We start from the raw sequence: 27,693 nt of genomic DNA, 5'->3' as shown, positions 1-27,693 counted from the left end.
GGTTGAGGCATCATCCCATGCCCCGAAAGATCATGGGTTCAATTTCCGGTCAGGGTACATGTCCAGGTTGTGATGCTCCTTTGGGGCGCATGGGGCAGGCAACTGATAGATGCTTCTCTCCTCTCCCCTCCCTTCCCTTCCCCTCTCCTCCCCCCTCCCCTCCTCCCCCCTCCCCTCCCCTCCCCTCCCCTCCCCCCTCCCCTCCCCTCCCCTCCTCTTCTCTTCTCTTCTCTTCTCTCTCTCTCTCTCTCTCTCTCTCTCTCTCTCTCTCTCTCTCTCTCCCCCCCACCTCCCTCTCTCCCTCTCTCCCCCTGTCCCTCTTCCTCTCCCTCTCCTTTTCCTCTCTCTCTAGAATCAATGGCAAACATCCTTGGGTGAGAATTAAAAGAAAGAAAATTCACATCTTCATCTTCAGTGGGGGAAGAGGTCATAAGGCTGTGATGCAACAACCTTATGCACAAAGCAGAGATTTGGCTGCAGGACCTCACTCACCATCAGCAACTCTCTGAGTCAGGGAGCCCCTGACTGATCATCATCCTCACTTGTAGCAAGTGACTTCGTTCTTTCTAATGCAACAATTATTAAATGATTTGCAGATAACTGCCCATTCTATATGGTTTGAACATTTCTAAAATAAGGCTTTGGTGCATTTAATATCAAATATCAAATACTCTCAGTTCTTTTCAGAATGTGTTTCAAATAAAAAAAAATTAAAATAAGATGGTGGAAAACAGTATGGAGTTTCCTAAAAAAATTAAAAATGGAACTTCCATTTGACCCAGCGGTCCCACTTCTGGGAACACTAGTATATCCTAAAACCCCCAAAAGACCAATCAGAAAGAATATATGCACCCCTATGTTCATAGCAGGATTTTTTTTTTTACGATAGCTAAGATATGGAAACAGCCCAAGTGCCCATCAGTAGAGGAATGGATAAAAAAAAGCTGTGGGACATTTACACTATGGAATACTATGCAGCTGTGAAAAAGAGGGGCCTCTTACCCTTTGGGATAGCATGGATGGACCTGGAAAATACACTCAGTGAAATAAGCCAATCTGAGGAAGACAAATATCACATGAACTCACTTATTTGTGGAATCTAATGAATAAAACGAACTGACCAACAAAGTAAGACCTGAAGCATGGAGGCATGGAACAGACTGACATGGGTTGGGAGGGACGAGAAGAGATAAATCAAATAATTTATATACTTACATGCATAGCCCGTGGACACACACAGGCAATAGGGTAGTAAAAGACATGGGGGCAGGGGCTGGGAGGAGGGGGGTAAAATGGGAGACATCTATAATACTGTCAACAATAAAAAATAAATTTTTAAAAAGATGGTTTGATACATTAAGTTCTTCTAATGGTGTAAAAATATAAGTTGTTCAAAAATAACCAGGACAATTATGTTTTTAGACTTTCTCTTTGTGGAGAATAGATGTGGAGGTGTTTGGCCATGGGGTTTCTACTGGGGGAGGTATGGAGATTATACATATTTGTCTATATCCCCCCTTTGATATTTCATAATCCAAAAATGTTACTGTCACCAAGATAGCAATTCTCAGAAGCCTAGTGTATCCTTACTCTCTAGTGAAACCCAATGCTTGTTTATACTGAACACCGGGAATAAAAGGGCTTGTGTTGGTGCTGGTTCCATTTCGTCTTGCTTCGTGTAAAACTCCTTTCAGCACACCCTCACTCATAAAGGGGTTACATTTTTCAAACACACGTAATGAACTGAAGGGTGAAATGGCACCAAATGTTTAAGTTGGTTTGATGTTTCCAAACTGACTAGTGGTACTGAATACTTTTCCCATGTGCTGATCGTTCATTTTACTTCCTTCTGTGTAGCATCTTTTCGTATCCTTGGTCCTTTTCTTCTTATTGGAGTTGTAGCGTTTTTCTTATAGACTGTTGTGTCAATAACACATATTGACTGTAAACTACAGGAACTCATGAACACACTTCTGTCCTGAAAGGCCTGGGAACAACACTGCTTGGTTATAGTTCAGACACGAGAAAGTGGAAGGAACTGCCTGCTTTCTGTCCTTGAATCAAATGCCAGGCTATCCTCTACTGTCCTTTCTGTGTTTCTCTCCTTCTTTCCTTCAGCAATATTTAGTGAGCACCTACTACGTGCTAGGAAATGTATAAATCACAGTCCTTTAGCATTCTAGGGTCTCGTCTATGTGTTTGGAGATAAGAAAATAAGCAAGGAGGGGGTCTAGTGTGTATAACTATGAGAAGCACATGTGATACGTATAGCAGGGAGGGAGCCCCGTGAGCAAGGTTGGGGAGAGTCTTGGAGGAGGTGACACATCCCACTGGAATTCTGAGGAACACTAGTGTGTGGGGAAGGACAGGTGCAGGCAAAGGGGACAGTGAGTTCAAAGGCCAGAAGAGTGTGGCAAACAGGGGCTCCTGGTTTGCACGGGCATGAGAGGCAGGAACTAGGTCTGGCAGAGATGAGGCCACTCCAGAGAGACCTGGTACAAAGTCCCACAATAGGCAGGCTCCATTTTGAAGGAATATGAACCCCCTACCAATGTCTTGGCACTGAAGCCACTAATACAGGCAAAGGGTCCGTCCTCTGGGCTGTCCTCAGCCCTCTCCTCCGGAGAGACCCCAACTGCCTTCATCCAAGGCTTTCTGCCTCTCTGAAAGGAGGTGAAACATACACACATACACGCTGAGGTGGACCAGATGTTTGAGGAAGGGAAGGAAGAACATGAATAAGACAGGGAAAGAGCCAGAGAGAGAAGACACAGAGAAGCTTCAGAGGGTGCCATCTTTATCCTGGAGTCAGCTGGTGGGGGGTTGGTGGGGCACTGGGGGGGATGGAGCTGGAGATGCAACAGCTGCCAGACCTAGTTCCAGCTTCCCTCAAAGCACTCAGATCAGGGAGTGGCTGAGATGGAGGTGGGGTCTACCCTAGGGGCAAAGGCATTGCCACTGCACCTGATCCCAGCTCCTCCCCCCATGGGACACAATGGATCACAATGGATGGATTGAAAGGGCTTTCTCTCTGGACCTGGCTTTGTGACTTCACAGCTGTATGCCCAGGAGGTAAGGGGTAGAGCTCTCGGAATGGCCCAGTGTGTTGAGATGCCCGTGCAAGAGTGCCGTAGTCCCTTAGCATTCTAGGGTCTCATCCATGTGTTTGGAGAAGACGAGATGAGAGGTGCCCTCGGCTGCCAGGACCAGAGGGTGACCGAGCTTCTCTCACTGCAGCCCCTTTAATCATGAAGACCGGACCCTGCAGACCCCATTCTTGAATCACTTCATCATTCCAGAGGCCAGACAATATATTTCCTTCATTCACTTGGGGTTCATTATCCAGTGACCAGGGAACTATTACCCAGTCATTAAGGGCCCCCAACATTCATCTCTGACAAGAGATACAGCCAGCTCCAAACCCAGTCTGGATTCCTGCAGGAACGCATGTGCAACCAGAGCTCTCTAAGGGAGGGGGTTTAATTTCTATGCCGAGTCATTAAAATTCCCAACCAAGACCCAGAATGAGCAGGGGAGGCAGAGCCGCACCCAGAGAGGGAGGGCTTGCATGGCTGTGCTGCTGGCGGTTTACCAGGCGTCCCAGGAGCCCTGCTCTGACTGACCTGTACCGCTGGCTGGGTCTCTGCCCACCCAGGACCAACCGCTGGGACTCCTGAAAAGTTGGAGACCAGCTAAGTCCTCCCTGCTGTTCTTAGTGGGGTTCCTGTTATCTTCAATAACCATTTAAGATAAAAGCCAGCACGTTAATAACCTTAATATCCTTAATAATCATTCAAGACAAAAGCCCGTCCAGTCCTCTATCCTGCCCTCTGCTTTGATTTAATCCTCATGTTAGCCCCATGCGGCTGGTATTATAAGCCCCTTTTTACAGTTGCAGAGATTAGTCCCTGATTGGGTGGTCAAGGGGCAGTGGTGGGTTCAAATCCAGGCTGGTCTGAGTCTAGGGAAGAAATGTATTGGTGAGATGATAGAGGTTTAGAATATGAATGGGTTCAAAAAGGATGAGGGCAAAAGTATAAATCACAGAGATAGGGATAAAAGTTATAAAGACATCCAACCTTCATGGGTAACATCAGAGAAAGTGTGAGAGCCTCCCTGCTCAGGTCTCGTAGCCTTTCATCAGTGGATAGACACTGTCCCTGTGCTCCTTAACTTAGGAAATCATGTGCCATTCAATGAATGCTGTGACCCTTTCATTCCCATGGCGATTGGACCATCCCTGCCTCTATGAGAAAAGAACTGGTTTTTCTCCAATATACAGTCAAGTAATGATCACAAGAACTTTACCCAAACTTGTTATTTTGAAAGATAACTCCATTTTAAGTCCTCTGCTATTACTACTGTAACTCTGGTAAATGCTCTTAGCATTAAGATCAAGCAATAAATCAAGGATCTCTTCCTTCATTGGAATGAGAAGGAGAAAGTGGAGAATGAAGGAAGAAGAGAAGGAGAAAGAAGGAGAAGGAGAAGGAGAAAGAAGGAGAAGGAGGAGGAGGAAGTGGAGGAGGAGGAGGAGGCGGCGGCAGAGGAGGAGGGACAGGTATCACTTATAGAGCCCCTTAATGTTCCGGGTCCAGTTCTGACATACAGCAACCCATTTAATACAACAACTCTATGAAGTAGAACCATTAATGTCTCCATCATCCACATGAGGACACTGAGGCACAGAGCATTCACTTATGTAGCTGCACCATCTAGTGAGAGGGACTGGGGCCAGGCCTTGAACCCAGCAGAGTGACTCAAACTCCAGGCTCTTATTCAAGATTCCCACACATATATTCTAAAGAGAATTTCTGATAAAAATTATCTCTGTGTACTGATTCCCATTACAGAACTATTATGACATGATACCACAACTTGTATCCTCTCCTTTAATGAATGTCACCCTTAAGATAAACTTTTCAGGTCAGGCATTAAAAAAAAAAAAAAGAAGAAATTATAAAATAGGACCTAAAATAAACATATGCAGTGATATTCTTTTCAGGGTAAAGTAGGAGGCAGTAACAGCAAATATGAAAAGAGACTCATAAGAGTGTCTCACGTGCCCTCCTTTGTATATGAAATCGATAAGATTCCCCTGTCATCCAGAGGGTCTGAAAGGTGATTTGCTTTTCTAGGACTGGCAGTACATTTCTGCTGATTCATTTGTAGTCAGTCCTTCACTGCCATGTCCAAGATCAATAGCCAGGAATCTGTAGGATGGTTGGTCAGGATGAGGAAAATATATGACCACTCCAGAAACTCTTCCCCACCTAATGTGGCTGCCACAGAGTCATCACAAACATCGAAAAATTGGGCTCTGTGTGTGCGTGTGTGTGTGCACCCGCGCAAAGTATATGTTGATGTCCATCTGGTTTGATTTTTAAAATATATATTTTTATTGATTTCAGAGAGGAAGAAAGAGAGAGACAGAAACATCAATGATGAGAGGGAATCATTGATTGGCTGCCTCCTACATGCCCCCTACTGGGGATTGAGCCCACAACCCTAGCATGTGCCCTTGACCAGAATCGAACTGATTTGATTTTTTAATTGAGTTCTGACTTAAGTGGATTCCTGTGAGGGAAAAGATTCTCGGATAATGACCAGGACGGAGAAAAGCATTAGCACTTGAGCATCCCAGCACCACCACCCCAAGCACCTATCTCACCATCAGGCCAGATGGGCTCCTGCTCTTTGCAAAGAGCAGAGCTAATGAGAAGATAATACGGCCTGAAGAAAAAACAAAACACAACAAAAAACAAAACAAAACAACAAAAAACAATAACAACAAGTGGGCTGGGATGGGGGGAAAGCTTTGTAGAAGATTAGAGAAAGGGGGAGATTTCTGAGGTAGTGGAAAGACAGACAAAGGTCACCAGACTGGCAGAGAGCTAGGGATTCATGAGAGTTGATGCCAGTAGGTTGTAGAGTGGTTTATGAATGGAAGACCTCTTTGGGGTTCTTTGATGCTATTCAGTAAAAACGCAAACTGCTTTTCAATGATGTTTAGTGTTTCTTGTTAATATGTCTCTGGATTGAAGCTGGCTTCCGGGGGCAGGAGGAGGATGACTTGATCTGGGTTATACAACCGTTAGAAATTATTCAGTGGCAGTAAAACCATTCACAAGAACAGGAAGGAACTAGATAGAGTCATTTTCAGTTAAAGTCATTCTCCAGTTCACAAGCATCGCCACTGAATTTTGAAAAGGGGAAAATGTGATAAAATAGTGTAGCTTCTCCACTGATGAAAAAATATTCATGACTTGACTTTCCCTGCAGATCTCATGAAAGAAAGGTTCGAGTTCATGAAGGAAGGTCCTGGGATGCTAGGAGAGGGCCCACACGTGGTTGGGAAGGAGGCGGAGGGCTCTCACCCTCTTTCTCTCCTTTCACAAGTCAGTACCTCTTCTCATGGGAGCTTCATTCATGTAAAATGAAAGATCATTTCCAGTTGCTGTGCATCGCCAAGTTATTTTCCCCTCAGGGACCACAGTGTGTTCTGATGGTGACAAATAATGGCTCTTAGGAATAATATGTCTGGGAGAGCTTATCGGGAGAGCGATGCAGTAAATAAAAACACACTATCTTCCACAACTTGGTTGGTTCGAACAAGCCTATTTTACTTTCATTGATTGATTGATTGATTAAATTGGGGTAACATTGGTCAATAACATATAGGCTTCAGGTGTGGGTTTCTAAGTTACAAGATCTGTATATTACACCGTGTACCCACCACCCAAAGTCAAATCTTCTCCTGTCACCTTATATTAGGACTCCTTCTCACCCTACCCGTGGCAAGAACGATATGATTTCACTCATATGTGGGATATAAAATTGAAATTCATGAACACAAACAGCAGTGTGGTGATTGCCAGAACAAGCCCATTTTAGTAACACATTTGCTCCATTTGTTTATAAACAACGATGGTGGTTTTGAATATTTATCTTTTGGGGAGAGAGGATGAGAGTCATTCATAAGGGCATCTGAGCAGTTCAATTAAATTCCTGTCATCTAAACTATATGACATAGCGATTTCCAAGTAGGCTTTGTAGTGAGAGCCTGAGGACACAGAGCTGATGGAGAGGGGGTTCTTAGGGACCCTCGCCCACCATGTACATGTAACCTCTTTAAATGTAGATTGCGATCTCCAATATTGTTAAAGATAGCGTTCCATTTTGCTTCCTCAAGAGGGATGCATAGCAGCAAAAAAGAGCCATTGTGTCACCTCATACCTGTGAGAATGTCTACTACTAATAGGGTGAGAGATAAGAAGTGCTGGTGAGGATGTGGAGAAAAGGGAACCCTTGTGCACTGTTAGTGGCAATGTAAATTGGTGCAGCCGCTACGGAAAACATAGGGAGGTTTTAATTTTTTGTGGAACCTGTATGAAGGTTCCACAAAAAATTAAAAATAGAACCACCATAGGATCCAGCAATCCTTCTTCTGGGTATATATCCAAAGGAAATAAAATCACTATCTGAAAGAGATATCTGCACCCCCATGTCCACTGAAGCATCATTCACAATAGCCACGACATGGAAACAACCTAAATGTAGAAATACATAAAGAAAATGTCATATATATATTCCATGGATATATATGAATATTATTCCATCGTGAGAAAGAAAGAAATCCTGCCATTTGTAACAATGTGGATGGACAAATGGCAGAGAAAGACAAATACTGTATGATATCACTTATATGTGGAATCTAAAGAAGTTGAACTCATAGAAATAGAGTAGAATGGTGGTTACTATGGGCCAGGGAATGAGGGAAAAGGGGAGATGCTGGTCAAAGGGTACAAACTTCTAGTTATAAACAGCATAAGTTCTGGGGACCTAGGTACAATGTAGTGGCTGTAGTTATTATACACTTGAAAGTTGCTAAGAGTAGAGCTTAAAGTTCTCACCACAAAAAAAAGGTAACTATGTGGGGTAATAGATGTGTTAACTGACCTTATTGTGGTAATCACTTTGCAATATGTAAGTATATTCAATCATCATACCATACACCTTAAATTTGTACAATGCTATGTGTCAATTACATACAAATAAAGCTGGAAAAGTAGCAAAAAAGGAACTGTAATTTCTAAGTCTTTGGATGTTTTAAATCAGGTATTTTCCACATGTAGCCAAGTATGACAGGCCCATACAATTCTATACAACAGGCCAGAGTTTCATTTTTCACCCTGTGTGGCTAAGGCTGAGAACACAGTCACTGATTCAGAACTTAAAAACCGGGTGTCCTATGAACCACTATAGAGGAGGGGCTTTGTTGGCCCAGAACATCACCTCCCCTCCCAACCCTAACGGAAAAACCCATTGGTCATGAAGCTTGTATTTAATGGTTCCCCAAATATAAGCCGAACCTAACCAGGTCTCACTATCTCCATTTATATCTCCTGAATCCAGACCACCGCCATCTCTTGCCTGAACCAGCCTCTGTCACCTCCTTCCACTCTTGCCTCTTATACTCTACTAGAGGCCCAGTGCACGAAATTCATGCACAGGTAGGGTCCCTAGACCTGGCTGGTGATCAGGGCCTATCTGTGGGGCGACTGGTGGGGTGATTGGGTGGCCCCCCCACCACTCGCACCTGCCTTGGCTGGCCTGGGGCCTGCGGGCTGGGGGCAGCTCCTGCGTTGAGCGTCTTCCCCCTGGTGGTCAGTGCACGTCATAGCAACCGGTCATTCTGCCTTTTGGTTTATTTGCATATTAGGCTTTTGTTATATGGGATTCACCACATAGCAGCAAGAATATGCCTTTCAATTAAAAACCTAAGTCAGACTTCATCACTCTTCCATGCTCTGAACCCTGTCCTGGCTTCTAGTACAGAATCGAGAGTCCACACGTGGCATGTACATTCCAACCCCAGGATCCCCTCCGAGTCTATCACCTACCACTCTCCTGGCATGAGGACCTCAGGCTTCACGCTGGAACCTATCAGTTACCTCCCTCAGGAATTTGGTCCTGTGGTTCCTCGCCTGAAACACTGTCCCCGGGTATTCTCAAGGCTTCCTCCCTTTCTCCAGGTGTCTGCTCAAAAAGGTCACCTACTCAGATGGATCTTCTAGGACCGACGAGACTAAAATAGCTGCCCCCTGACTCTCCCCTTTTTTATTTTTCTCATGCTCATCCCCACCTGACAGTGGGTTAAATGTCTCTCTGCTTATTTCTTGTGTCACCGAGGAGGTAGGCAAAATGAGGGCTGTCAGTGTCATATTATGTGTCATCTCTGCTACTAAAAGCCAATTGAACAATCTCCCAATAAACATTTCTTGAATGAATAACTGCAATTTTCAGAGTTCTATAGGAGCTAAAAGCATATAGAACTTGTCTTTCCATTTTAACACTTGGCAATGCAATAACTGCATTGGGGTAAATGAGGCAAGAAACAAAAGAGAAAAGCTGTGGTCAAAATTCAAAATCTAAACATTTTTTTAATAAGGAAACATTTCTTGAATGAAAGAAGGCAACGGGAAGGAAAAGATTAACGAAAAACTGTTGTGTTAAACAGCTGAAACAATAAATGCCAAAAATGCTGGGCGCAACATTAAAAAGAAAATCCTTTTTCATATATAGTTTGACAATTTCTTCCTTGGTCATAGATCAAAATCGACAGTGACATTTACACAGTGAAACACGGGTGCCTGTAGCTAGGAGGCAATTCAAATGCAATTTAGCTGGTCTCCAATGAGGTTTTTAAAATGGAAATGAAACGTAATCTAAATGGAGATTTGTCCCAGTTTGGTTTTGTTTCACAATTTGAAAATATTCATTAGTTTCATAGACTGCTGTTTTAGCACCATGCTTTTTCACTTCACCCTTAATCTTGTACCTTCAACTCTTCATAGCCATGCACATAGCTTTTGGAAATATATTTTAAATAAAAATGCAAATATCCATTTACATTGTAACTTAAATTACCTTTAAGGAAGTGGTCTGCACACCTGTCCCCCACGGCCTTCCTCCTATGCACTAATCCCCTTCCCCAGCGTCGGCCCTTCTATCTAAGAGACTTTACTTATGAAACCTTTCTAATGCCATCAAAGACCATTTTCATTCACAGCTTAAAAAATGTGTTGGCAAGTATATGTTAGCAGGATATTATTTATACATACATTTAAAAAAATTCTCACCCTAGAATATGTTTTTCATTGATTCTTGAGAGGGAATAAGGGAGAGGGAGAGAGAGAGAGAAACATCGATCGGGTGCCTTCCATACATACTCTGACCAGGGATAGAACCTGCAACCTGGGTATGTGCCCGATGGGGAATTGAACCTGGGACCCTTTGGTACACAATACGACACTATAACCAACTGAGCCACATCAGCCAGGGTGATTTATATGTACATTAACTATTACAACCATAAGACTATTATCTCTGTTATCCCTTTAGAGTTTGACTTTCTGTAAGTTTTGACTGTCTCTTGTCTTGAAAGTGACCAGGTTACAATACAGTAGTTCTTGACAAAGTCAGTCATCTGGGAAATTAAATGTTCTCTTTCTGACTGGTTTTGTTTGAGATTATCTTCTATTTTATATTTCATGATCCCTTTCAAATAACAGAACCAATGTCCCCTACCACTATGTCTAACAAAACTTTAAGACAGAAAGTCAGCAACTTGAATCTCATGTTGACTACCAAGTGCACAACACCAATTTAAGCATCGCTGGGTGAAAGATAAATAAAAACCCAGCCAGACAAGATAGAAGGGAGGACAGTACCCACACACTTCCAACTTTCTCACCTTCTAGCTCGTGGTAATGCTTTGAAGCTACCGAAGATACTGGCAATACTTCTTTTTCATTTCTTAGAAGAAGAAATTTGCTTTTCATATATTATAACCTAGACCCGTGGTCGGCAAACTGTGGCTCACGAGCCACATGCGGCTCTTTGGCCCCTTGAGTGTGGCTCTTCCACAAAATACCACGGCCTGGGCGAGTCTATTTTGAAGAAGTGGCGTTAGAAGAAGTTTAAGTTAAAAATTTGGCTCTCAAAAGAAATTTCAATCGTTGTACTGTTGATATTTGGCTCTGCTGACTAATGAGTTTGCCGACCACTGACCTAGACAAACAGTGACTTTAAGTTAAGAAAGGACGGTTAGATAAGGTAGCAAGGCATGGTGGTTAAATGTACAGATTTGGGGACTGAACTGATAAGTTCCTATTAAAACCTATCCCATAAGGTAGTATGAGCATTAAATGAATTCACAAATAGCAGAATACCTGAAATGATGCCTGCCATAGAAAAGGTACTAAATAAAGAAACTGCTTTTAGAAAGTTTTCTAGATTATTCTCAAGAGTGATGTTCACCCTAGTGTGTTTCCAAACAAATTGTATTTAATTTTTTAAAAAACCTCCTTTAGAAAAAGAGATATGTGGAAAACACACCAGAAGCACAGAGACTCACCTGTAATCAGAACCACCAGTAAAGATTGATCAGAGATAATCATTACCTTTCTCAGTAAACACTGAGAAGCTTTCTTTTCGGCCCATGTGCATATACATTAAATATACATTGTCTGCCTGGCTGACATGGCTCAGTGCTTGAGCATCAACCTATGAACCAGGAGGGCACAATTCGGTTCCTGGTCAAGGCACATGACCAGGTTTCAAGCTTGATCTTCAGTGTGGAGTATGCAGGAGGCAGCCAATCAATGATTCTCTCATCACTGATGTTTCTATGTCTCTCTCCCTCTCCCTTTCTCTATGAAATCAAGGAGAATATCTTTAAATTTAAAAAAAATGCATATACTAAATAAATGAAGACATTCCATATGGCCAAATTTCATAACCAGAATTTTTCCATTTAACCTCAGAGAGTTTGAATACAATGAAGTGAACAAACAGAAATACCCAAACAAGGAGATGAAGCCTCAACTATTGTAATTTTTGTTATCTTATCCCCAAAGTCTAGAGAATTTGGGATTAATTATTCCATACACTTGGGTTTCATTTGGCCTAAGGAACTGCAGAGCCACACAGAGACATGCAAATGAGTTCCCAGCCTCTAAAACACAGGCTTGCCCTTCCCCCTTCCTACAGTTCAGAAATAAGTCCCCCAGATCCTAGTCAACAGGAGCTAGCTCAGGAACAGGGTGCAAACCACGGGGTGTCTTCTTACCAGTATTAGTGACCATCTGCCAACAACACCAAAAGAAACTCAATGTAGCCCTGGCTGGTTTGGCTCAGTGGATTGAGCGCCGGTCTGCGGACTGAAGGGACCCAGGTTCAATTCTGGTCAAGGGCACATGCCTGGGATGCAGGCTCGATCCCAAGTAGGGAGCGTGCAGGAGGCAGCCGATCAATGATTCTCATCATTGATGTGTCTCCCTCTCCCTTCCTCTCTGAAATCAATAAAAAAATATACTTTTAAAAAAAGGAACAAAAAAAAGAAACTCAATGTACAACATGGCCCATAACATGTGTATGCTCTCTCTTCAGAGCCCTGGAGTACACTGTCACGGAGGGTTCATGGCGGTGAAGTTGGCACTGAGAGATGGGGGCCAGCGGACTGTCATCAGTGCACAGGGTTCGGGCCAGCCCAAAAGGCCTTGCATACAACAGGGCTCAATAAATCTGAGCTGCTCAATGGACGACCCGGCTAGAAAGGAAGACATGATCTGATGCTCTGCTCTTCCACTGGACTGAAAGTTCCTAGGCCAGAGGAACCGTGTCCCGTACATTTGAAAAATCCCCGATTCCACCTAACCCAGTGCCTCCTCTTCCTAAAGCACACGTCTGTTCGCTGAAGTTCTGAAATCAGACAGAGACTCCACGGGAACATATTACCTGCGTGAACTTAGGCAAGTTTCTCACTTCTCACAGCCTCCACTCCCTCACCTGTGAATGGGCATCACAGAACCCGGTAAATAACAGCTGTCATTATTTTTCAGATCAGGTCATTACTACCAAACAGCTGATAGGTCAGGCACTATGATACGTGAGACAATGGCGATGTGTGATCAAATGATAAGAATTATCTTCAAGCCGAAACCGGTTTGGCTCAGTGGATAGAGCATCGGCCTGCGGACTGAAAGGTCCCAGGTTCGATTCTGGTCAAGGGCATGTACCTTGGTTGCGGGTACATCCCCAGTAGGAGGTGTGCAGGAGGCAGCTGATCGATGTTTCTCTCTTCATTGATGTTTCTAACTCTCTATCTCTCTCCCTTCCTCTCTGAAAAAATCAATAAAATATATTTTAAAAAAAGAATTATCTTCAAGACTCAACAATGATAAAATAATGATTTACTGAAGAGTAGCTAGATTCTTCTCTAAGAAGGAAATGCCTTTATTTTCCAATCAGACCTTTCTCCTCTGTACCCCTAAAGCAGGCTTACAATGATTTTCCCCATGGCCATGGCACCCGTGCGCATCTGGGCCAACACTCAGTGTAGCGCTCTGTTTCATGTTTTCAAATGTCTACTTCTTGCCGAATTATTTCCTGGGCCTAAATGGTGTTTTTTCTACAATTGGGTAAACTGTTTGCGGGCAGGTCACCTGACTGTTCGTCTCCACGCTCACAAGCACCCGGGGCCTGGTGAGGATCAACTGGAACTGTTCTCGCCTTGTAACTGGCTAGCGAACACCGCGGGCAGAATTGCTATCTCCGGGGGCCTTAATTGGATGAAGCAATTTTCCTCACTGTTGAGAATGCTGTTATCAGAAACACAATTAAACTGTGACACCAATTTAGGATCACAAACTACTCAGCTGGAAATATTTAGCCGCTGAAGAACACTCAGGGAGGCCTCGTGGGTGAACTGGCGTGGCAGGCCGACTCCTGCTCTGTGCCAGGGGGATGGGCGTGCCATTGCCACCTCCCTCTGTGTCCCGATCCTCCCTCTAAAAATGGGGCAAAGACTCAGGGTTTACCTGCAGCAACAAGTGCCTGCATGCCTCTCAAGGCAGGAACTGTCGCCATGGTTTTAAGGTTCCCGATTCCATCACACATGAAGAATATATGATGTCTCTAGCATCTACTCTGGTGACACCGCCCATGTGCTCTAATAAACAGAGCCACGTTGGATTCCCACATGGGACAAACACCACACCGTCAAGTGGTTGCATCCCCTGGCTCGTCCGGTTCTGTGATGCTGGAGGGATAATACAGTCTCAACAGGGACTTGAGGCCGTGTTCCCGCATTCGTGTTTCAGGGTCTGTGATGACCTAACCTGAGGTGAGGCTGAAAGCTTATCTTAAGAAATTAGCAGCAGACCTAGACTTCCTGTTCAGTGTTTTCTAAATGCTCAGCCAATTTCCAGAGCCCTGACATAATTAGGATTCCTGAACTGCCTGTGTGACCTCTGTGGTGTTTTGAAAAAAATTAGCGTACAATTTCCAAATATTTATAACTCTTGCCCTAATGTGAGAGTTTCTAAAGTCATTCCCCCACTGGTTTGGTAAAGCTTCCCTGTCTCCTCTCAACATATCTGATGTCCAATGTGCCTGTGAGTCTTCCCACTGTCTCTTGGCCAGAAACTCCTGTCCCACCTCATTCCTTTGTCTGTTATGCATCTTTTAAGACTCAGCTGAGACCTTACTCATCCTCTTTTTTTTAAAAAAATCCTCACCTGAGGATATTTTTTCCATTGCTTTTTAGAGAAAGTAGAAGGAAGGGAAGGAGAAAGAGAGGGAGAGGGAGAGAGTAACATTGATGTGGGAGTGACACATCCATTGGTTGCCTCTCACAGGAGCCCTGACTCAGGCCAGGGATCAAACCTGATCTTGACCGGGAATCGAACCCTCCACCCTTTGGTGTGTGTGCTGACACTCTAAGGACTGAACCACACTGGCCAGGGCTTAATCATCTTCTTTATAAGTCTTGCCCTAGACCCTTCCACATCATCATCATACGATACTCGTATTTTTTGTTGAGATGCCCATCTCATATCATTATCAGGTCCTAAAAGGCAGGGACCATGTTTAATACATCTTTATAGCCCCAGTGCCTAGCACCTGAGCAGTAGATTGTTAGCACGTGCTTAGTAGACTGAATGGAACTACTAGGTTTTAAATGAAACCATCAAGTGCCAGTGAGTGATCAGACTCTGTTTACAAGGACAAACAAGTCTGTCAGTCAAACCCCTGTTGCCCGGGGCTATTTCAGTGACAGACACATCTCACTGGGACAGATCTCACCCTGCCCTGAAAGTTCAACGGAAGGCCTTTGGAAGAGGGAATCATGAACTCATACTTATCAAAATAGATAGTTGTCCTGAATGATACATATTAACTAAAAGATTTAAACCGTACAGAAAAATACAAGGACGAATTCAGAACCACCTGAAACACCACGAAAGAGAGCTTGCCATTGTTAATGTTTTGGTGAACAGCCTTCCAGACATTTCTTTTATGCGCAGAATTTGACATGTACCCTAAACAAAGCAAACTGACAAGCAAGGTATGCTGGGTAAAGCCTTTTATACTTTTCATTTATCAGCGTGCCGTGGACCTCTTTCCACCTCAATAAATACAGAGTACCTCATCTTTAATGGCTGTATTTGATGCACAGGGGTGGGCCAAAGAAGCTTAATAATAATAATAATTAAACTTATTATTATAGGCTTATTTATTAATCACATAAATAAATAAATAATAATACAAGAATAAACTGTATTCTGCATACTCACAACTATAAACATACTTTTGCCCACCCCTGTATGTTTCATCAGTGAGAACGACCTTTGAGCATTCAGGTTTGCATGCCTGTCCAATGATCTCCTTAGGATAAATTCCTAGAAGTGGCACTGACTGAGCAAAGGGCATTCTCTTTTAAATTATATATATATTTTTTTCATTAATTACTATATTACTCTTTGAGGTCCCAGAAAGATTGTTCTGGTTTGACATTACCAGTGATAGCATGAGACAGATGCCTGTCCCCGCCAATTTGAGTGGTGAAAACTGTTTTGTTTTGCTTTGGGGTGTGCGTGTTTTATTTAATTATTAAAAAGTTGAATATCTTTCTGCATGGGTACTGTCCTTTTGTATTTTTTCTTCCTCAATTGCCTGATCCATAAACTTAGCCCATTTCTCAACTGGAATGTTAGCTCTTTCCTTATAGATTTTAAGAGGCTAGTCATGTTCATCTCATTTGTGTTGCAAGTATTATTCTCACTCAGTTTGACATTTGCCTTTTAACTTCATCTATGGTGGTTGGCTTGTTTGTTGCCATGCAGAGATTTAAAACTTTTATGTACTCAAATTCATCAATCTTTCTTTTTTCGTTGAATTTCTTGGGGTGACAATGGTTAACAAAAGTATACATGTTTCAGGCGCACAGTTCCACAACACGTCATCTGTACCTGTGTTGTGTGATCAGCACCCAGGGTTATCAACCTTTCTTTGATGGCATCGGGCTTTGTGGCATCATGAAGGAGACATTTTGCAACCTAAGATCATAAAAACATTCCTATATTTTTTACAATACTTTCATGATTTCATACAGTTCAATCTTTCGATTCATCTGAAAAACTCTAGTATGAAGAGATGAGTCAGGGAATTCAATTTTTAATATTATACTTATGACTAACAAATGTTTTTAATGAATGAAATGTGAATTGAAATAGTATCTAACTTGTACACCTTTTTATTTCAGTTAGTTATGGAGGCATGTATCCGATTACAGTCACTGAGGGCATCAGCAGGGTCTACTGCCTCTTGGCTTCGCCATGGTGCTTCACAAAGAAATGCTCTTTCTTCTATAAACATCCTCACCTACAACATAAAGCCAGGAGCAGGAAAATGCTCAAACTGCATGTGCGCACGCGTGCACACGCACACAGGGAGAGAGAGATTGATGGGTTGATTTATGTTTGATAAATGAAATTATATTTGTTAACCTCTGTGGTGGAATTTTTTTTTAAACCACACTTTTATAGAAATAAGTCATAATATTATATTCACTACTCTTAAATCATATGCTTTAGTCTTGATTTAAAGACACACATATAAAGTTTTGATTTTACACATAACAGAAGCTGGTCTAGGTCAAAACAGAGAAAGAACACCTTTACCAAATAAAGAGATAAGTGTTACGTAGATAACTGATAAGCTTTTTAAGTTGAGAAAATTACACATTTGCACATTTGTTATCAAGGCTGCTGCTATGATGACAGTAATAAACGGCAGTCATTCTGCATATCATTTGGCAAGTCCTATTCCAAGGGCCTGGCATACATTGATACATGTAAGTCTCAAAATTATCCTCTGAAGGCAGGTAAGTACTGGTATTGCCCAAACTACACAGAAAGGGGAACTCGGGCGAAGAGAGCCTCGGGAACTTTCCAAGACTGCATGTGAGTGAGTAGCTGAGTGAGCACTGGAAACCAGTTTGCCGGACTCCAGGCCCATGCACTTGCCATGGTGGTGAAGTCCAGGCCATTGGAAACAGCCCCAATGACCGCCGTAGGGTCTCCAGACATCCTCATGAAAGCTGAGGCTGAGCTGGAGCACCAGTTAGCAATTCCTTCCCAAAGACTCCGAGCGAAGGTTGGTTTAGATATTTAATGGTAAAGACAGATATCTTATTCCAGAGAGGGAAATCGCCCTTGGTCCAAAGCCAGCATCTTCCTTAGGGAAAAAAGTCGGTAACCGTGTAACAACGACGGGTGGTGTCAGATGGGTATCAGACTTGTCCCGGGTGATCACTCTGTGCCTTATATAAGTATCTAATCACTGTTACAGACCTACAACTAACATAATATGATAATACTGAATGTCAACCCTAACTGAAAGAAAAATGTTTTAAGTCAACATCCTCAATTCCAGCCATAGTCCCACTTCTTTAAAAATAATTTTTTAAAAAAATTGATTTCAGAGAGGAAGGGAGAACGAGAGATAGAAACATCAATGATGAGAATCATTAATTGGCTGCCTTCTGCACACCCCCCACTGGGGATGAAGCCCACAACCCGGGCATGTGCCCTGACTGGGAATTGAACTGTGACCTCCTGGTTCATAGGTCAATGCTCAACCACTGAGCCATGCTGGCTGGGCCAGTCCTATTTCTTTAGTTAACTGAACTGGCATGGCTCTTAACTTTAGTTTCCTTTTGTATCAAGTGAGGAAAATAATGATAATCACATAGAAAAAGGCCTTACAAACTGTAAAATATGAGTCAAACTAGTCTTTCGATTTAAAGGTAACACACATTCACACACCTTACACAGAACAGAAGCTGGTTTCTGAACAAACCCATCAAACACGTCTCCTGCCCTTAAGGTTGTTCTTTACGGACTCAGTGAAAAAAAAAACGGGTGGGGGAAGATTTCCTCACTGACCTCTGGGAAGTCACAACATCAGAAGTCAATAGAAACCTCCCAGGCCAGCACAAAAGTTACATTAGAGGCAGCTAATGACCATCACGAATCAGCACAGAGAGATGAGCGAGTTAGTGTGCTCCTCCTCATCTGCCCAGCTGCCTGCAAATCTCCGCCTCTCTGATGGTTCTGGGTAACCAAAACCCTCCTCCCAGCTGAGCGCACCTCCCACCTCTGCAGAGTCAAAGCAGAAAATGGGGGCAGCATTCTCAGCCCACCCCCTTTTCTCTTAGATTCCATAAGAAGTAAACTTTCGCCCTAGCTGGTCTGGCTCAGTGGTCAGCCTGTGGACTGAAGGGTCCCAGGTTTGACTCTGGTCAAGGGCATGTACCTCGATTGCGGGCTTGATCCCCAGTAGGGGGCGTGCAGGAGGCAGCCAATCAATGGTTCTCTCTCATCATTGATATTTCGCTCTCTCTCCCCCTGTCCTTTCCTCTCTAAAACCAATATATATATATATATATATATATATATATATATATATTTTTTTTTTTTTTTTTTAAAGAAGTAAACTTCCAAACTGAAACTTGAAAGGAAGTTCTAAACTCCAACACTGCCTTCCAGTGACTTAAACCAGCACTACCCAGTAGAAATGGAATATGAATGACACATGCACTTCATTAAATATTTCTAGTAGCCACGTTAAATTACAAAGAAACTAGGGTAGTTAATTTTTAAAATGCTACATTTAATTTTGGTATATTCCAAATATTATCATTTCAACATGTAATACAAAAATTATTAATAAGCTATTTTATATTCTTTTCTTCATACTAAGTCCTCAAAATCCTGTGTATACCTCACGCTTACAACATATCTCATTTAGGACTAGTTATACTTCGTGTGCTCAATAGTCACATGTGACCAGAGGCTACAGTATTGAATGGCACGGAGTTAAATATTATTCTCTCTGTTACTGTCTCATAAACGCAAACAGATGAATTCATCTACTATACACAGAAATTATTATAAGGAGAAACAGTGAATTATTGCTTTGCCTCCAGCTGCTTGGAATCTGGAATCTGATATATTGGAATTTGCTAAGTTTTCTCATTTAATCTTCACTTTCACCTATGAAGCTGGTCTCTATAGTATTTCAGATGAGTAACAGTTTGGTATGACATCACACACACACACACACACACACACACACACACACATACACACACACTCACCTGTTACATGTTCTCAATTTATGTAGCCAAAGATCAGAACAGAACTGAAGTCACACGGCAATATAGAGCCCAAGTGAACGAATCAGCCAAATTCCTGCTTCACGGCTGCTCTTTTACGCTCAGTTTGACACCACGATCCCAGAAGAAATTTCTATAGTATTCTAAGCACTTCCACTTCAGGGAGTATTTATAAACATTAGACTCTCTTGGTCCTTTAGCCAAACTCAGCACCAATCAAGGCCACCTGGTCATACAGGGGGAGCTGACATGGTCAGGGCCCAACCTGATCTCTCTGCCTCCAGCTCCTGGCATCCTAGGAACCCTGTGTCCTCACAGGAGCATACAGTCCCCGCCTTCAGGGGACTCACCAACTCATAACTGAGATGACAATAGAAACACGCAATGGAAGATCAGACATATAAACACATAAACCAAGTGTGCAAGTACAGTAGGAAGGAGAGAACTTTGTGAAGGTGTTGGGAAAGTTTCATGCGAGTTTAGGTGAAGTTTGGGAAAAGAGCAGGATCTAAGGAGCTGAAGGGAGGAGCAAGGGCCCAGGCCAAGCAGAGGCGATGTGTGCAGCGGGGGTGGGGTGGGATGGGGGGGTCTGGAGGACAGGGGGTGTGCGATGAGGTCGCAGGTGAGCTGTCTGTCTGGCTGGAGGACAGGGAACATGATGGACAGAGTATGAAACGAGGCTGCAAAAGTGGGCATGAGCCATTTCCATGTTCACTGAGGATTTAGGATTTTACCAGCTGAGAACTAGGTGCAACGGAAAGTTCTGGAGCAGGAGCACTAACACGACACGGGTGTACTTTCGAAACTCGGACACAACCTGACGTAGTGTAAGAAATGGACATTTAAAAACAAGCAAAGAAGCAAACACACAGTAAAGGGGGTTCATGGAGATCAGTTGAGAGGACACTGCACTATTCTGGGGTACAGGGTACACCAACCTAAATTCTGGTGGTGGCAGGAAAACTGATGCTGAGAGAATGTTGAGATTCATAGGATCTGGGAACTGGAAGAGGCAATGTCCTCAGGCTGAAAGCCTTTTTGGAACTGGTAGGTAACCCGGATGCAAATAGGAAAGTCAACAGAACTAAAGAGTTTTCCCCTCGTCGGGAGGAGCTTAGAGGAGATAGTGATCTCAGGGTTGATATATTCCTTTCCCGAATCTGTTCTATGCACCTACTTTACGAGGGAGGCTAAGTGGATGACTGCTGAAAGAAATCCAGTAAGCACCTGGCTTTCCTTAGAACTTGCTTAACTAGTTTATGATAACGTGAAACTGCTGGTCACTTATTTTATGCAAGCTGGTCTTGGCAGTCTGCTCAGCTGTCCTCTGAATGACCTCATAGATCTGCAGACCATTCTTCACATCTGCCCTGACCAATGAGGGAAGGGAATTCCCATCTGGAGATGAGCTTCTGGCCCGGATTTTACTTCTGAAAGGGCCACAATATGTAAGGCACAACTCTAGATCCGAAACTTGCTATGCTTTGATATTTAAAGTGACAGAAAGTCTCTGGGTAAATGTCAGCGGTAAATTTCCACGTGGATGACCTGAATTCTATGAAATCTAGAAATCAAGGTGCCCATTTCTCACTCAATCCTTAATGGTGGCATAGTCTACATAAATTCTGTCTCACACATCTGGAGTGTCCAGTCTCCTAAATAAACCAAAATATCACAGAGATCAAACTGCTTCATAAAAACAGAAATTACCATCTGTCAAAACACATTGCTTAATCAATGCTCCCCAGCATGTCCTTGGAAGCTACAAAATTAAATTAACACCTTTAGGAAAAGGATCAAATGTGTGTGCGCACACAGACTCCAGAGCCGACCCCAAACACACCACGCTTCACAGACTTTGTCAACACGTCAGCAACACATGGTAATAACATTTTCAAACATTTAGCTTTTAAAAAGCAAATGAAGCTACTTTTATTCATTGAAAGAAAGGATGCGTGATGTACAAAGCAGAATATAACTGTCCAGGTTGGAATATAATCTGGTCACAGAGTGCTCATTGCCTCCCTCAATGGGTGTGGTGACCAGTCTCCAAAGACGGCCCCCAACAAGTCCTCCCCGCCCTGTGGCACAGACCCAGGAGACGGAGAGCCTCTGGGCTCCCTTGACGCTGCCTGGGTCTTGTGACTTGTGCCGAAAGTGACATTCTTGGACTTTCAAGCCCAGGTATTAGGCTGACAGCTTCTATTTTATCTTGTAGAATCACACATCCATGTGAAAAGATGGACTACCTAGCCAGAAAGAGGTCTAGGGGACAGGGAGGCCTAGAGCCCTGTTGGTCAGTTGAGCCGAGTTGCATTCCTAGCTGGATGTACCTACATGACTGAGCGAGCTCAGGCAAAAACAGTAGGTGAAACCCAGCTACCCCACAGAATCATGTGCCGTTTCAAGCCACTAAGTTTGGGGTACTTTGTTATACTGAAACAATGGGTGACAAACGATATCCAATGGGCATGGCTGGTGTGGTTCAGTGATTGAGCATTGACATGAACCAGGAGGCCACAGTGCGATTCCCAGTCAGGGCATGTGCCCGAGTTGCGGGCTCGATTCCCAATAGGGGCTTGTAGGAGGCAGCCGATCAATGATTCTCTCTCATCACTGATGTTTCTATCTCTCTCTCCCCCTCCCTTCCTCTCTAAAATTAATAAAAATACATTTTAAGAAAAAAAGCTCTCAAATGGTTAAAAGTGGTCCATCCAGATCTATTATTCACCTGTGAGACCAACTGTGATCATATTGGACATTGTACACTTCCACGGCTTGCAAACAAATTTCAGTGGAGAAACACAGATAGGACCTGCTCTTGTTACGTTCAAGCACTAGCATTCAGTAGTACCAGGACACTGGCACTGATGTGCAACCCTGGGCTCTGACAATTCTCCCCCTAGGACCTTGTAGGATGAGAAAAAATATCCCTTGGTTGGTTTAGGAAGCTCTCTCCCTCCTTGTATTCTTGCAAATGTTTACTAGAGAGAATAACGAGATGACAAAAGCAGGAGTGAATAAAACTTCAATATGAGTATTAGGAGGATAAAGAAAAGTTAGCAGAGGCCTCAGCTGCACTTTATGGCCTGGGCATGGACAGCATGGAGCCACACAGACTGGGCAGGCTCGGGCTGGACTGGATTATCAGCCTCAATTTTTGACCCTTCTCTACATGCACACCTTTGCCATGAACGCATGGTGGTTGGATGTACTTCTCTGTCTCTTGTCTCTGAAACTGTTCACGTGACTTGACTTGAATGTGCCAGTGTGCCAGCTCTAAGCCCAAGCTTAAGAGGCGCCCTATATAGCGCTTGCGCATTTACCCTTCGCAAAAGGAGGGCATGCCCCCTTGGCTCCCTGGTCCCAGGAGGAAGATGAAAGACATGGGGCAGAGCCCCTCCAGCTGACCCACCAACTTGTGATGGAGAAAGACGTGCTCATTGTTGAACGCCACTGAGATCCGGAGGCAACAATTGCCCAACACAAGGCTCCTTTATTAAATACTAACATTTGCAAAATACAAATGGTCCTTTAGGACAATAGAAAGTCTCCTCGGCTATAAAAGTTGTAACTAAGTTAGCAAATGGATGTTTAGGTTCCAATGAGCCATTTTCCCAGAAACTGTGGTTTCAATGATCTAGATTCTAGTTTTATTAAGATGCTATGTTCCTGTTCTCCATAGCTCTAAAGCCTATATAGTCAACACTAGAAGCAAATTTGTTCCAGGAAACTAGTACTTCTTTTTATTTTTTTTAACTTATATATTTCTTATTGATTCCAGAGAGGAAGGGAGAGGGAGATAGAAACATTAATGATGAGAGAGAATCATCAATCGGCTGCCTCCTGCATGCCCCACACTAGAAATCGAGCCCGCAACCTGAGCATGTACCCTGACCGGGAATTGAACTGTGACCTCCTGGTTCATAGGTCGATGCTCAACAACTGAGCCACACTGGCCGGGCTAGTACTTCTTAAAGAAACAAAATCCTCCTCCCCATGTACACTCGTCCACCGCAAGCAGAGCTCTGGCCCTGCCACAGCATTCCCAACTCTTCACCAAGGGACTGAACCAACCATTACCCTGGATCAAAGCCTAGAGGCTCTAAAGGCAGTAGACTTGTGTGACAATGACTGCGTAGTGCAACTTCAGCTGATTGCATGGAAAACATTATTTCAACGAGGTTCTTGATCAAACATGAGATCAAGAGGTGCTTTTATGAATACAAGTGCCGTGTAAATGCCAACTAGTGCGTATTACTGATCAAGTAACAACAACTGCTCCAGCTGCCTTGTCCTAACTGGAATTTTGTACTAACACAAAGACAATACTTCATCGGAGCGATACTTGATCTTCCAAGGAACAAACTTAAGAGTAGGTGAACTCAAAAGCCTAGAAGTGGCCAGGCAGGCAAAGTCAATGGGCAGTGAGTGAACTGACCGCCAGGGAGGCTTAGTGGTTCACTGAGGTGACAGCCTGATGAAGGGGAAACGGCCACCCACCCCGCCATCCACACACTTAAAGCTGACAGCTCCATTTTGAAAATGAAATCTATTCTGATAAACACTGTCTTTATAATTACCTGAAGCATGTGTATAATTTTTGAGGGGCACCCCATATTTGCAGGACAGATGTGGCCATAAGTCGGCAGTTTGTGACCTTCTCACTAGATATTCTACAATCACCTTGAAACATCATAGAGAGGCTGAAAAATTATTATTCAATTCATTGTATTTGTGAATCAGAAATGTTATCATTCACATAGAGAGTAACTATCTATTAGCCCCCCCAAAAACGCCTCACTCTCTCATTTTATTAATCCTCACTCTCTCCACTTTTGGACCTGTTTTCAGGTTTATAGTTCTACCAGGACACCCTGTGGATGCTGTCTCACACACTGATTTATGTCCTATTGAAAACTTGATTTAAATGCTAGCTTTGGCATAAAACCCCCCTGGTCCTCCGCGAAGTTCCCTATGTATAAGTTATAATGAAAACTGTCCAATGTATGAAATCTGCATTGATTTTGCTCACATCTCAGCCCTTTCCCAACACCCACCAAAGGGTAATATCATCATAACATTACAAGGATTCACTCCCTCGAAAGTGAAAGGCCTGGATCAACAGGTCAAGACTGAAGTTCAAGGGCACTCACCGCCAAACACATCTCCGTTCTGGTAGTTTTTCCCTTTCTGGGCTTCCTCTTCATTTTGAACAGTGGCAACATGCTTGGCGGAGGCACAGCCCATAGTCTCATTCGCTCAGCTTCAGCCGGGCTGAACTGCAAATCATCTCTACAGACACGGGGACATTTTTCTTCTCTTTAAACACGAAGAAAATCCGCCTTCCTGCTGAGTCGGTCAAGATGTGCGCACCTGCAAGAAGCGAAAGCTAGATCAGAACGAGTGAGACAAAACCCACGTCTGGGTGTCTTGCTGTGCTGTGGGACCAGCAATGTACCAGGATTCCTGCCCGGCCTCACTGTGCTGGGGGTGGCACTGAGCCCTGCAGAACGCGATGCAACATGGACCATCCCACCTGATCCCTGCTCAGCAAGCAAGAGTAGAAGGCATGGCCCCTACACCACACGTGGCTGAAGGAGATATTTATTTATTTATTATTTATTTATTTATTTATTTATTTATTGAAATAAATATCTGAGCACTATTACTTGGCAGACACATGCAAGCACGTTTGCTAATGTTCTGGAATGTCAGAAGCCTTCAGAGGAAGGAAAGCATGCTCATGAGATGCACTTCATTTGGGCGGCTGGGAAAAGTTCTTCCCCATCCTGCCCTGCAGGCCTGACCTCAGCTTCTCAGATTTTGCCAGGAGGAGGTGGCCTTCCTCCGTAGGCTGGACCATGGACTAGTTTACACTTTCCTGGTGGGTTCTGCAAATAAGTCAGCATTTTATTTGACCGGAGGTGACATTGTTTTGGAGGATGAAGGAAGCAGAGGAGGGCAAGGACTTCAATTTACTTTCGTCCATTTTCTGCTTAGCTGGCTGAATGTTTCAAGGATTGAGCAATGTAGGAATGGGAAGAAAATAAAGCAGTTGTCTATCTCTTTCAGAGTCTTGTGCCTTAATTTGATCTCTTGTGAACCACAAAGGAGATAATCCCCTGGTTAAGTGAGTTTACCTTCCCCAATCCCATCCAAGGTCATGGCCCACATTCTCAGGGTTTGCTCTACTCAGCTTGCTCATTTTTACTTATTTTACTCTTTCATTATCCATATCCTGCCATTGGAGATCACTTACTCCAGTCTTACAGATGTTTCCTTTGCACCATCTACCCATTCACTCATCTCCATCCATCCCACCGTAATATAGGCCCTCACCTCCTCACACTCATGGCAGGAAAAGCAGCATCAAGCCCCTGCTCTTAATCTCCATTAGCACCCTCCTCTCATGACTCTCCTGTCTCCTTCGCAAAGAATTGATGCTTCTCAGTCCCAAGAACAGATAACAAAACGCAGCTGCAGGCTTTCTCTACCAACCAGATTGCTGCCGCCTGGACTAAGATACTAAATAGAACGTGGAAGAGCACAGTGTGTGTGTGTGTGTGTGTGTGTGTGTGTGTGTGTGTGTGTGCGCGCGCGCGCGCGCGCGCGCACGCGCGCGCACGCTTTTTGGCGGGTCCAGAGGAGGCCTTGCTAACTTTATCCAACTTAAAGATAAACTATAATATGTCATAAGATACAGAAAGTCTTTTTCATTCCAAATTTTTGTATAATAAAACATGGGATCTCTTTATTTTTAAATTTATTGGGGTGATGCTGGTTAATGAAATTATATGGGTTTCAAGTGTACAATTCAATGATACATCATCTGCATAGTGCATTGTATGCCCACCACCCAAAGTCAAATCTCCTTTTGTCTGCACACTTTCTGATCCCAATTTGAGCATACCTTGAGAGATATTAAATTAGTAGTGTCCAAATCCATTCTGTCAATCTATCATGGTTTTCCAAGAAACATCACTGAAATATGAAACAACAATGATAGGAGTTGGGTTCAGTTGTGAGGGTAGGAGAAGGGGGACACTCCTAACCAGGTGGCCGCTAAGGGTTGTGTGATTGCTGCTGCTGCTGCAGGTCCGCATTCCCCGCCAGCACTTCTCAGGGCGGCATCCCCTTCCTCCGTACCTCCAGCGTCACCAGGGAAGACCACAGGTGTGGACTCCCAGAATGCAATCCTTCCTTTTTAAAAAGGAATGTGGGAAACCACCTCACACATAGGTGAGCAACCCAACTTGAGAGGAGAAACCTCACTTGCTTCTCTGTCTGTTGCCACCTCTTCGGAATAAACAAAGTGAAAATGGGAGGGAGAGTGGGAAACCCTAACAAAATTCCCAAAGGACAGGGGAAATCCCAGGACAATTTACAGTTGTCCGCTCTGGGATTCTCTCTTTCTCATATGCTGTCCAAGAAGTACATGTAAGGATCTCAGATGTGAATTATCCTTTAATACCTACCTCTGAAAAGCACGGTGCAGTGTTTTAAAGTTGTGTTTGTATCGAAAATCGTACTTTATTTAAAAAGTTGAAATCACATGAAAATCAAATTCATGGCAGCAAGCTAACAAACATAAAACATATAAGAATAATTTTTAAAGGACTTCTCTGTTATTCATGCATGGAGCTCGTGAGGGGCATGTTATCATCCAGATTAGATGTGATTTATATTCAATTCAAGTGATGACTCAGGAAGTTCCCATGTATTATATTTAAAAACACAAACACTATTGCTTAATAGGAGCACTCTCCACATCATCAATAGGTATAGATTTTTTTGACACACACACACTATATATTTTACAGCGGTAATATAAAGAGCGATGTTTTTAAATTTTACATCATCAAACTATATATTAATATCTTGCCCATTTTGAAGGTGATATAAAGTCATTTGAGAGGCATAAGATCTCCGTAAAGCTGATGGATCACTGGGGAAAGTGTTTTACTATGTCATTTGCATTCTGCACATAAACAATCATCCAATCACTCATTCATTTAATCGACAGATATTCACTGAAAACTACTGACAGACATGTGTTTGGTGCGTACTGGGGATAAGCCAGGGTAGGGTTTTCCTCCCAGTCCCCATAGAATATGAACAGAGAAAGGAGATCATTAGAAATGTTAGGGGCAGAAATAGAACACTGG

The 27,693-nt window shown here is 43.3% G+C and overlaps 1 protein-coding gene across 4 annotated transcripts in view; it reads right to left on the bottom strand.

Moving 5' to 3' along the window:
• The window catches only part of C22H1orf21 (chromosome 22 C1orf21 homolog), a 185,759-nt gene that overhangs the window by 83,948 nt on the left and 74,118 nt on the right, over positions 1-27,693 (bottom strand). For 3 of the 4 annotated variants that reach the window (XM_054712045.1, XM_008145952.3, XM_054712046.1), the window contains one exon: positions 24,682-24,901. In XM_054712045.1, coding sequence (XP_054568020.1) covers positions 24,682-24,775 — 94 coding nt within the window. In that variant the 5' untranslated portion in view covers positions 24,776-24,901. Of the gene's footprint in view, positions 1-24,681; positions 24,902-27,693 lie in introns of those variants that run through there. The other variant, XM_054712047.1, reaches the window with a different exon arrangement.

This window comes from Eptesicus fuscus, chromosome 22 (genome assembly GCF_027574615.1).
Source record: "Eptesicus fuscus isolate TK198812 chromosome 22, DD_ASM_mEF_20220401, whole genome shotgun sequence".
Lineage (NCBI taxonomy): Eukaryota > Metazoa > Chordata > Mammalia > Chiroptera > Vespertilionidae > Eptesicus > Eptesicus fuscus.
Note: the sequence above shows the minus strand (reverse complement) of the source record. Positions and strands in the feature narration are given on the sequence as shown.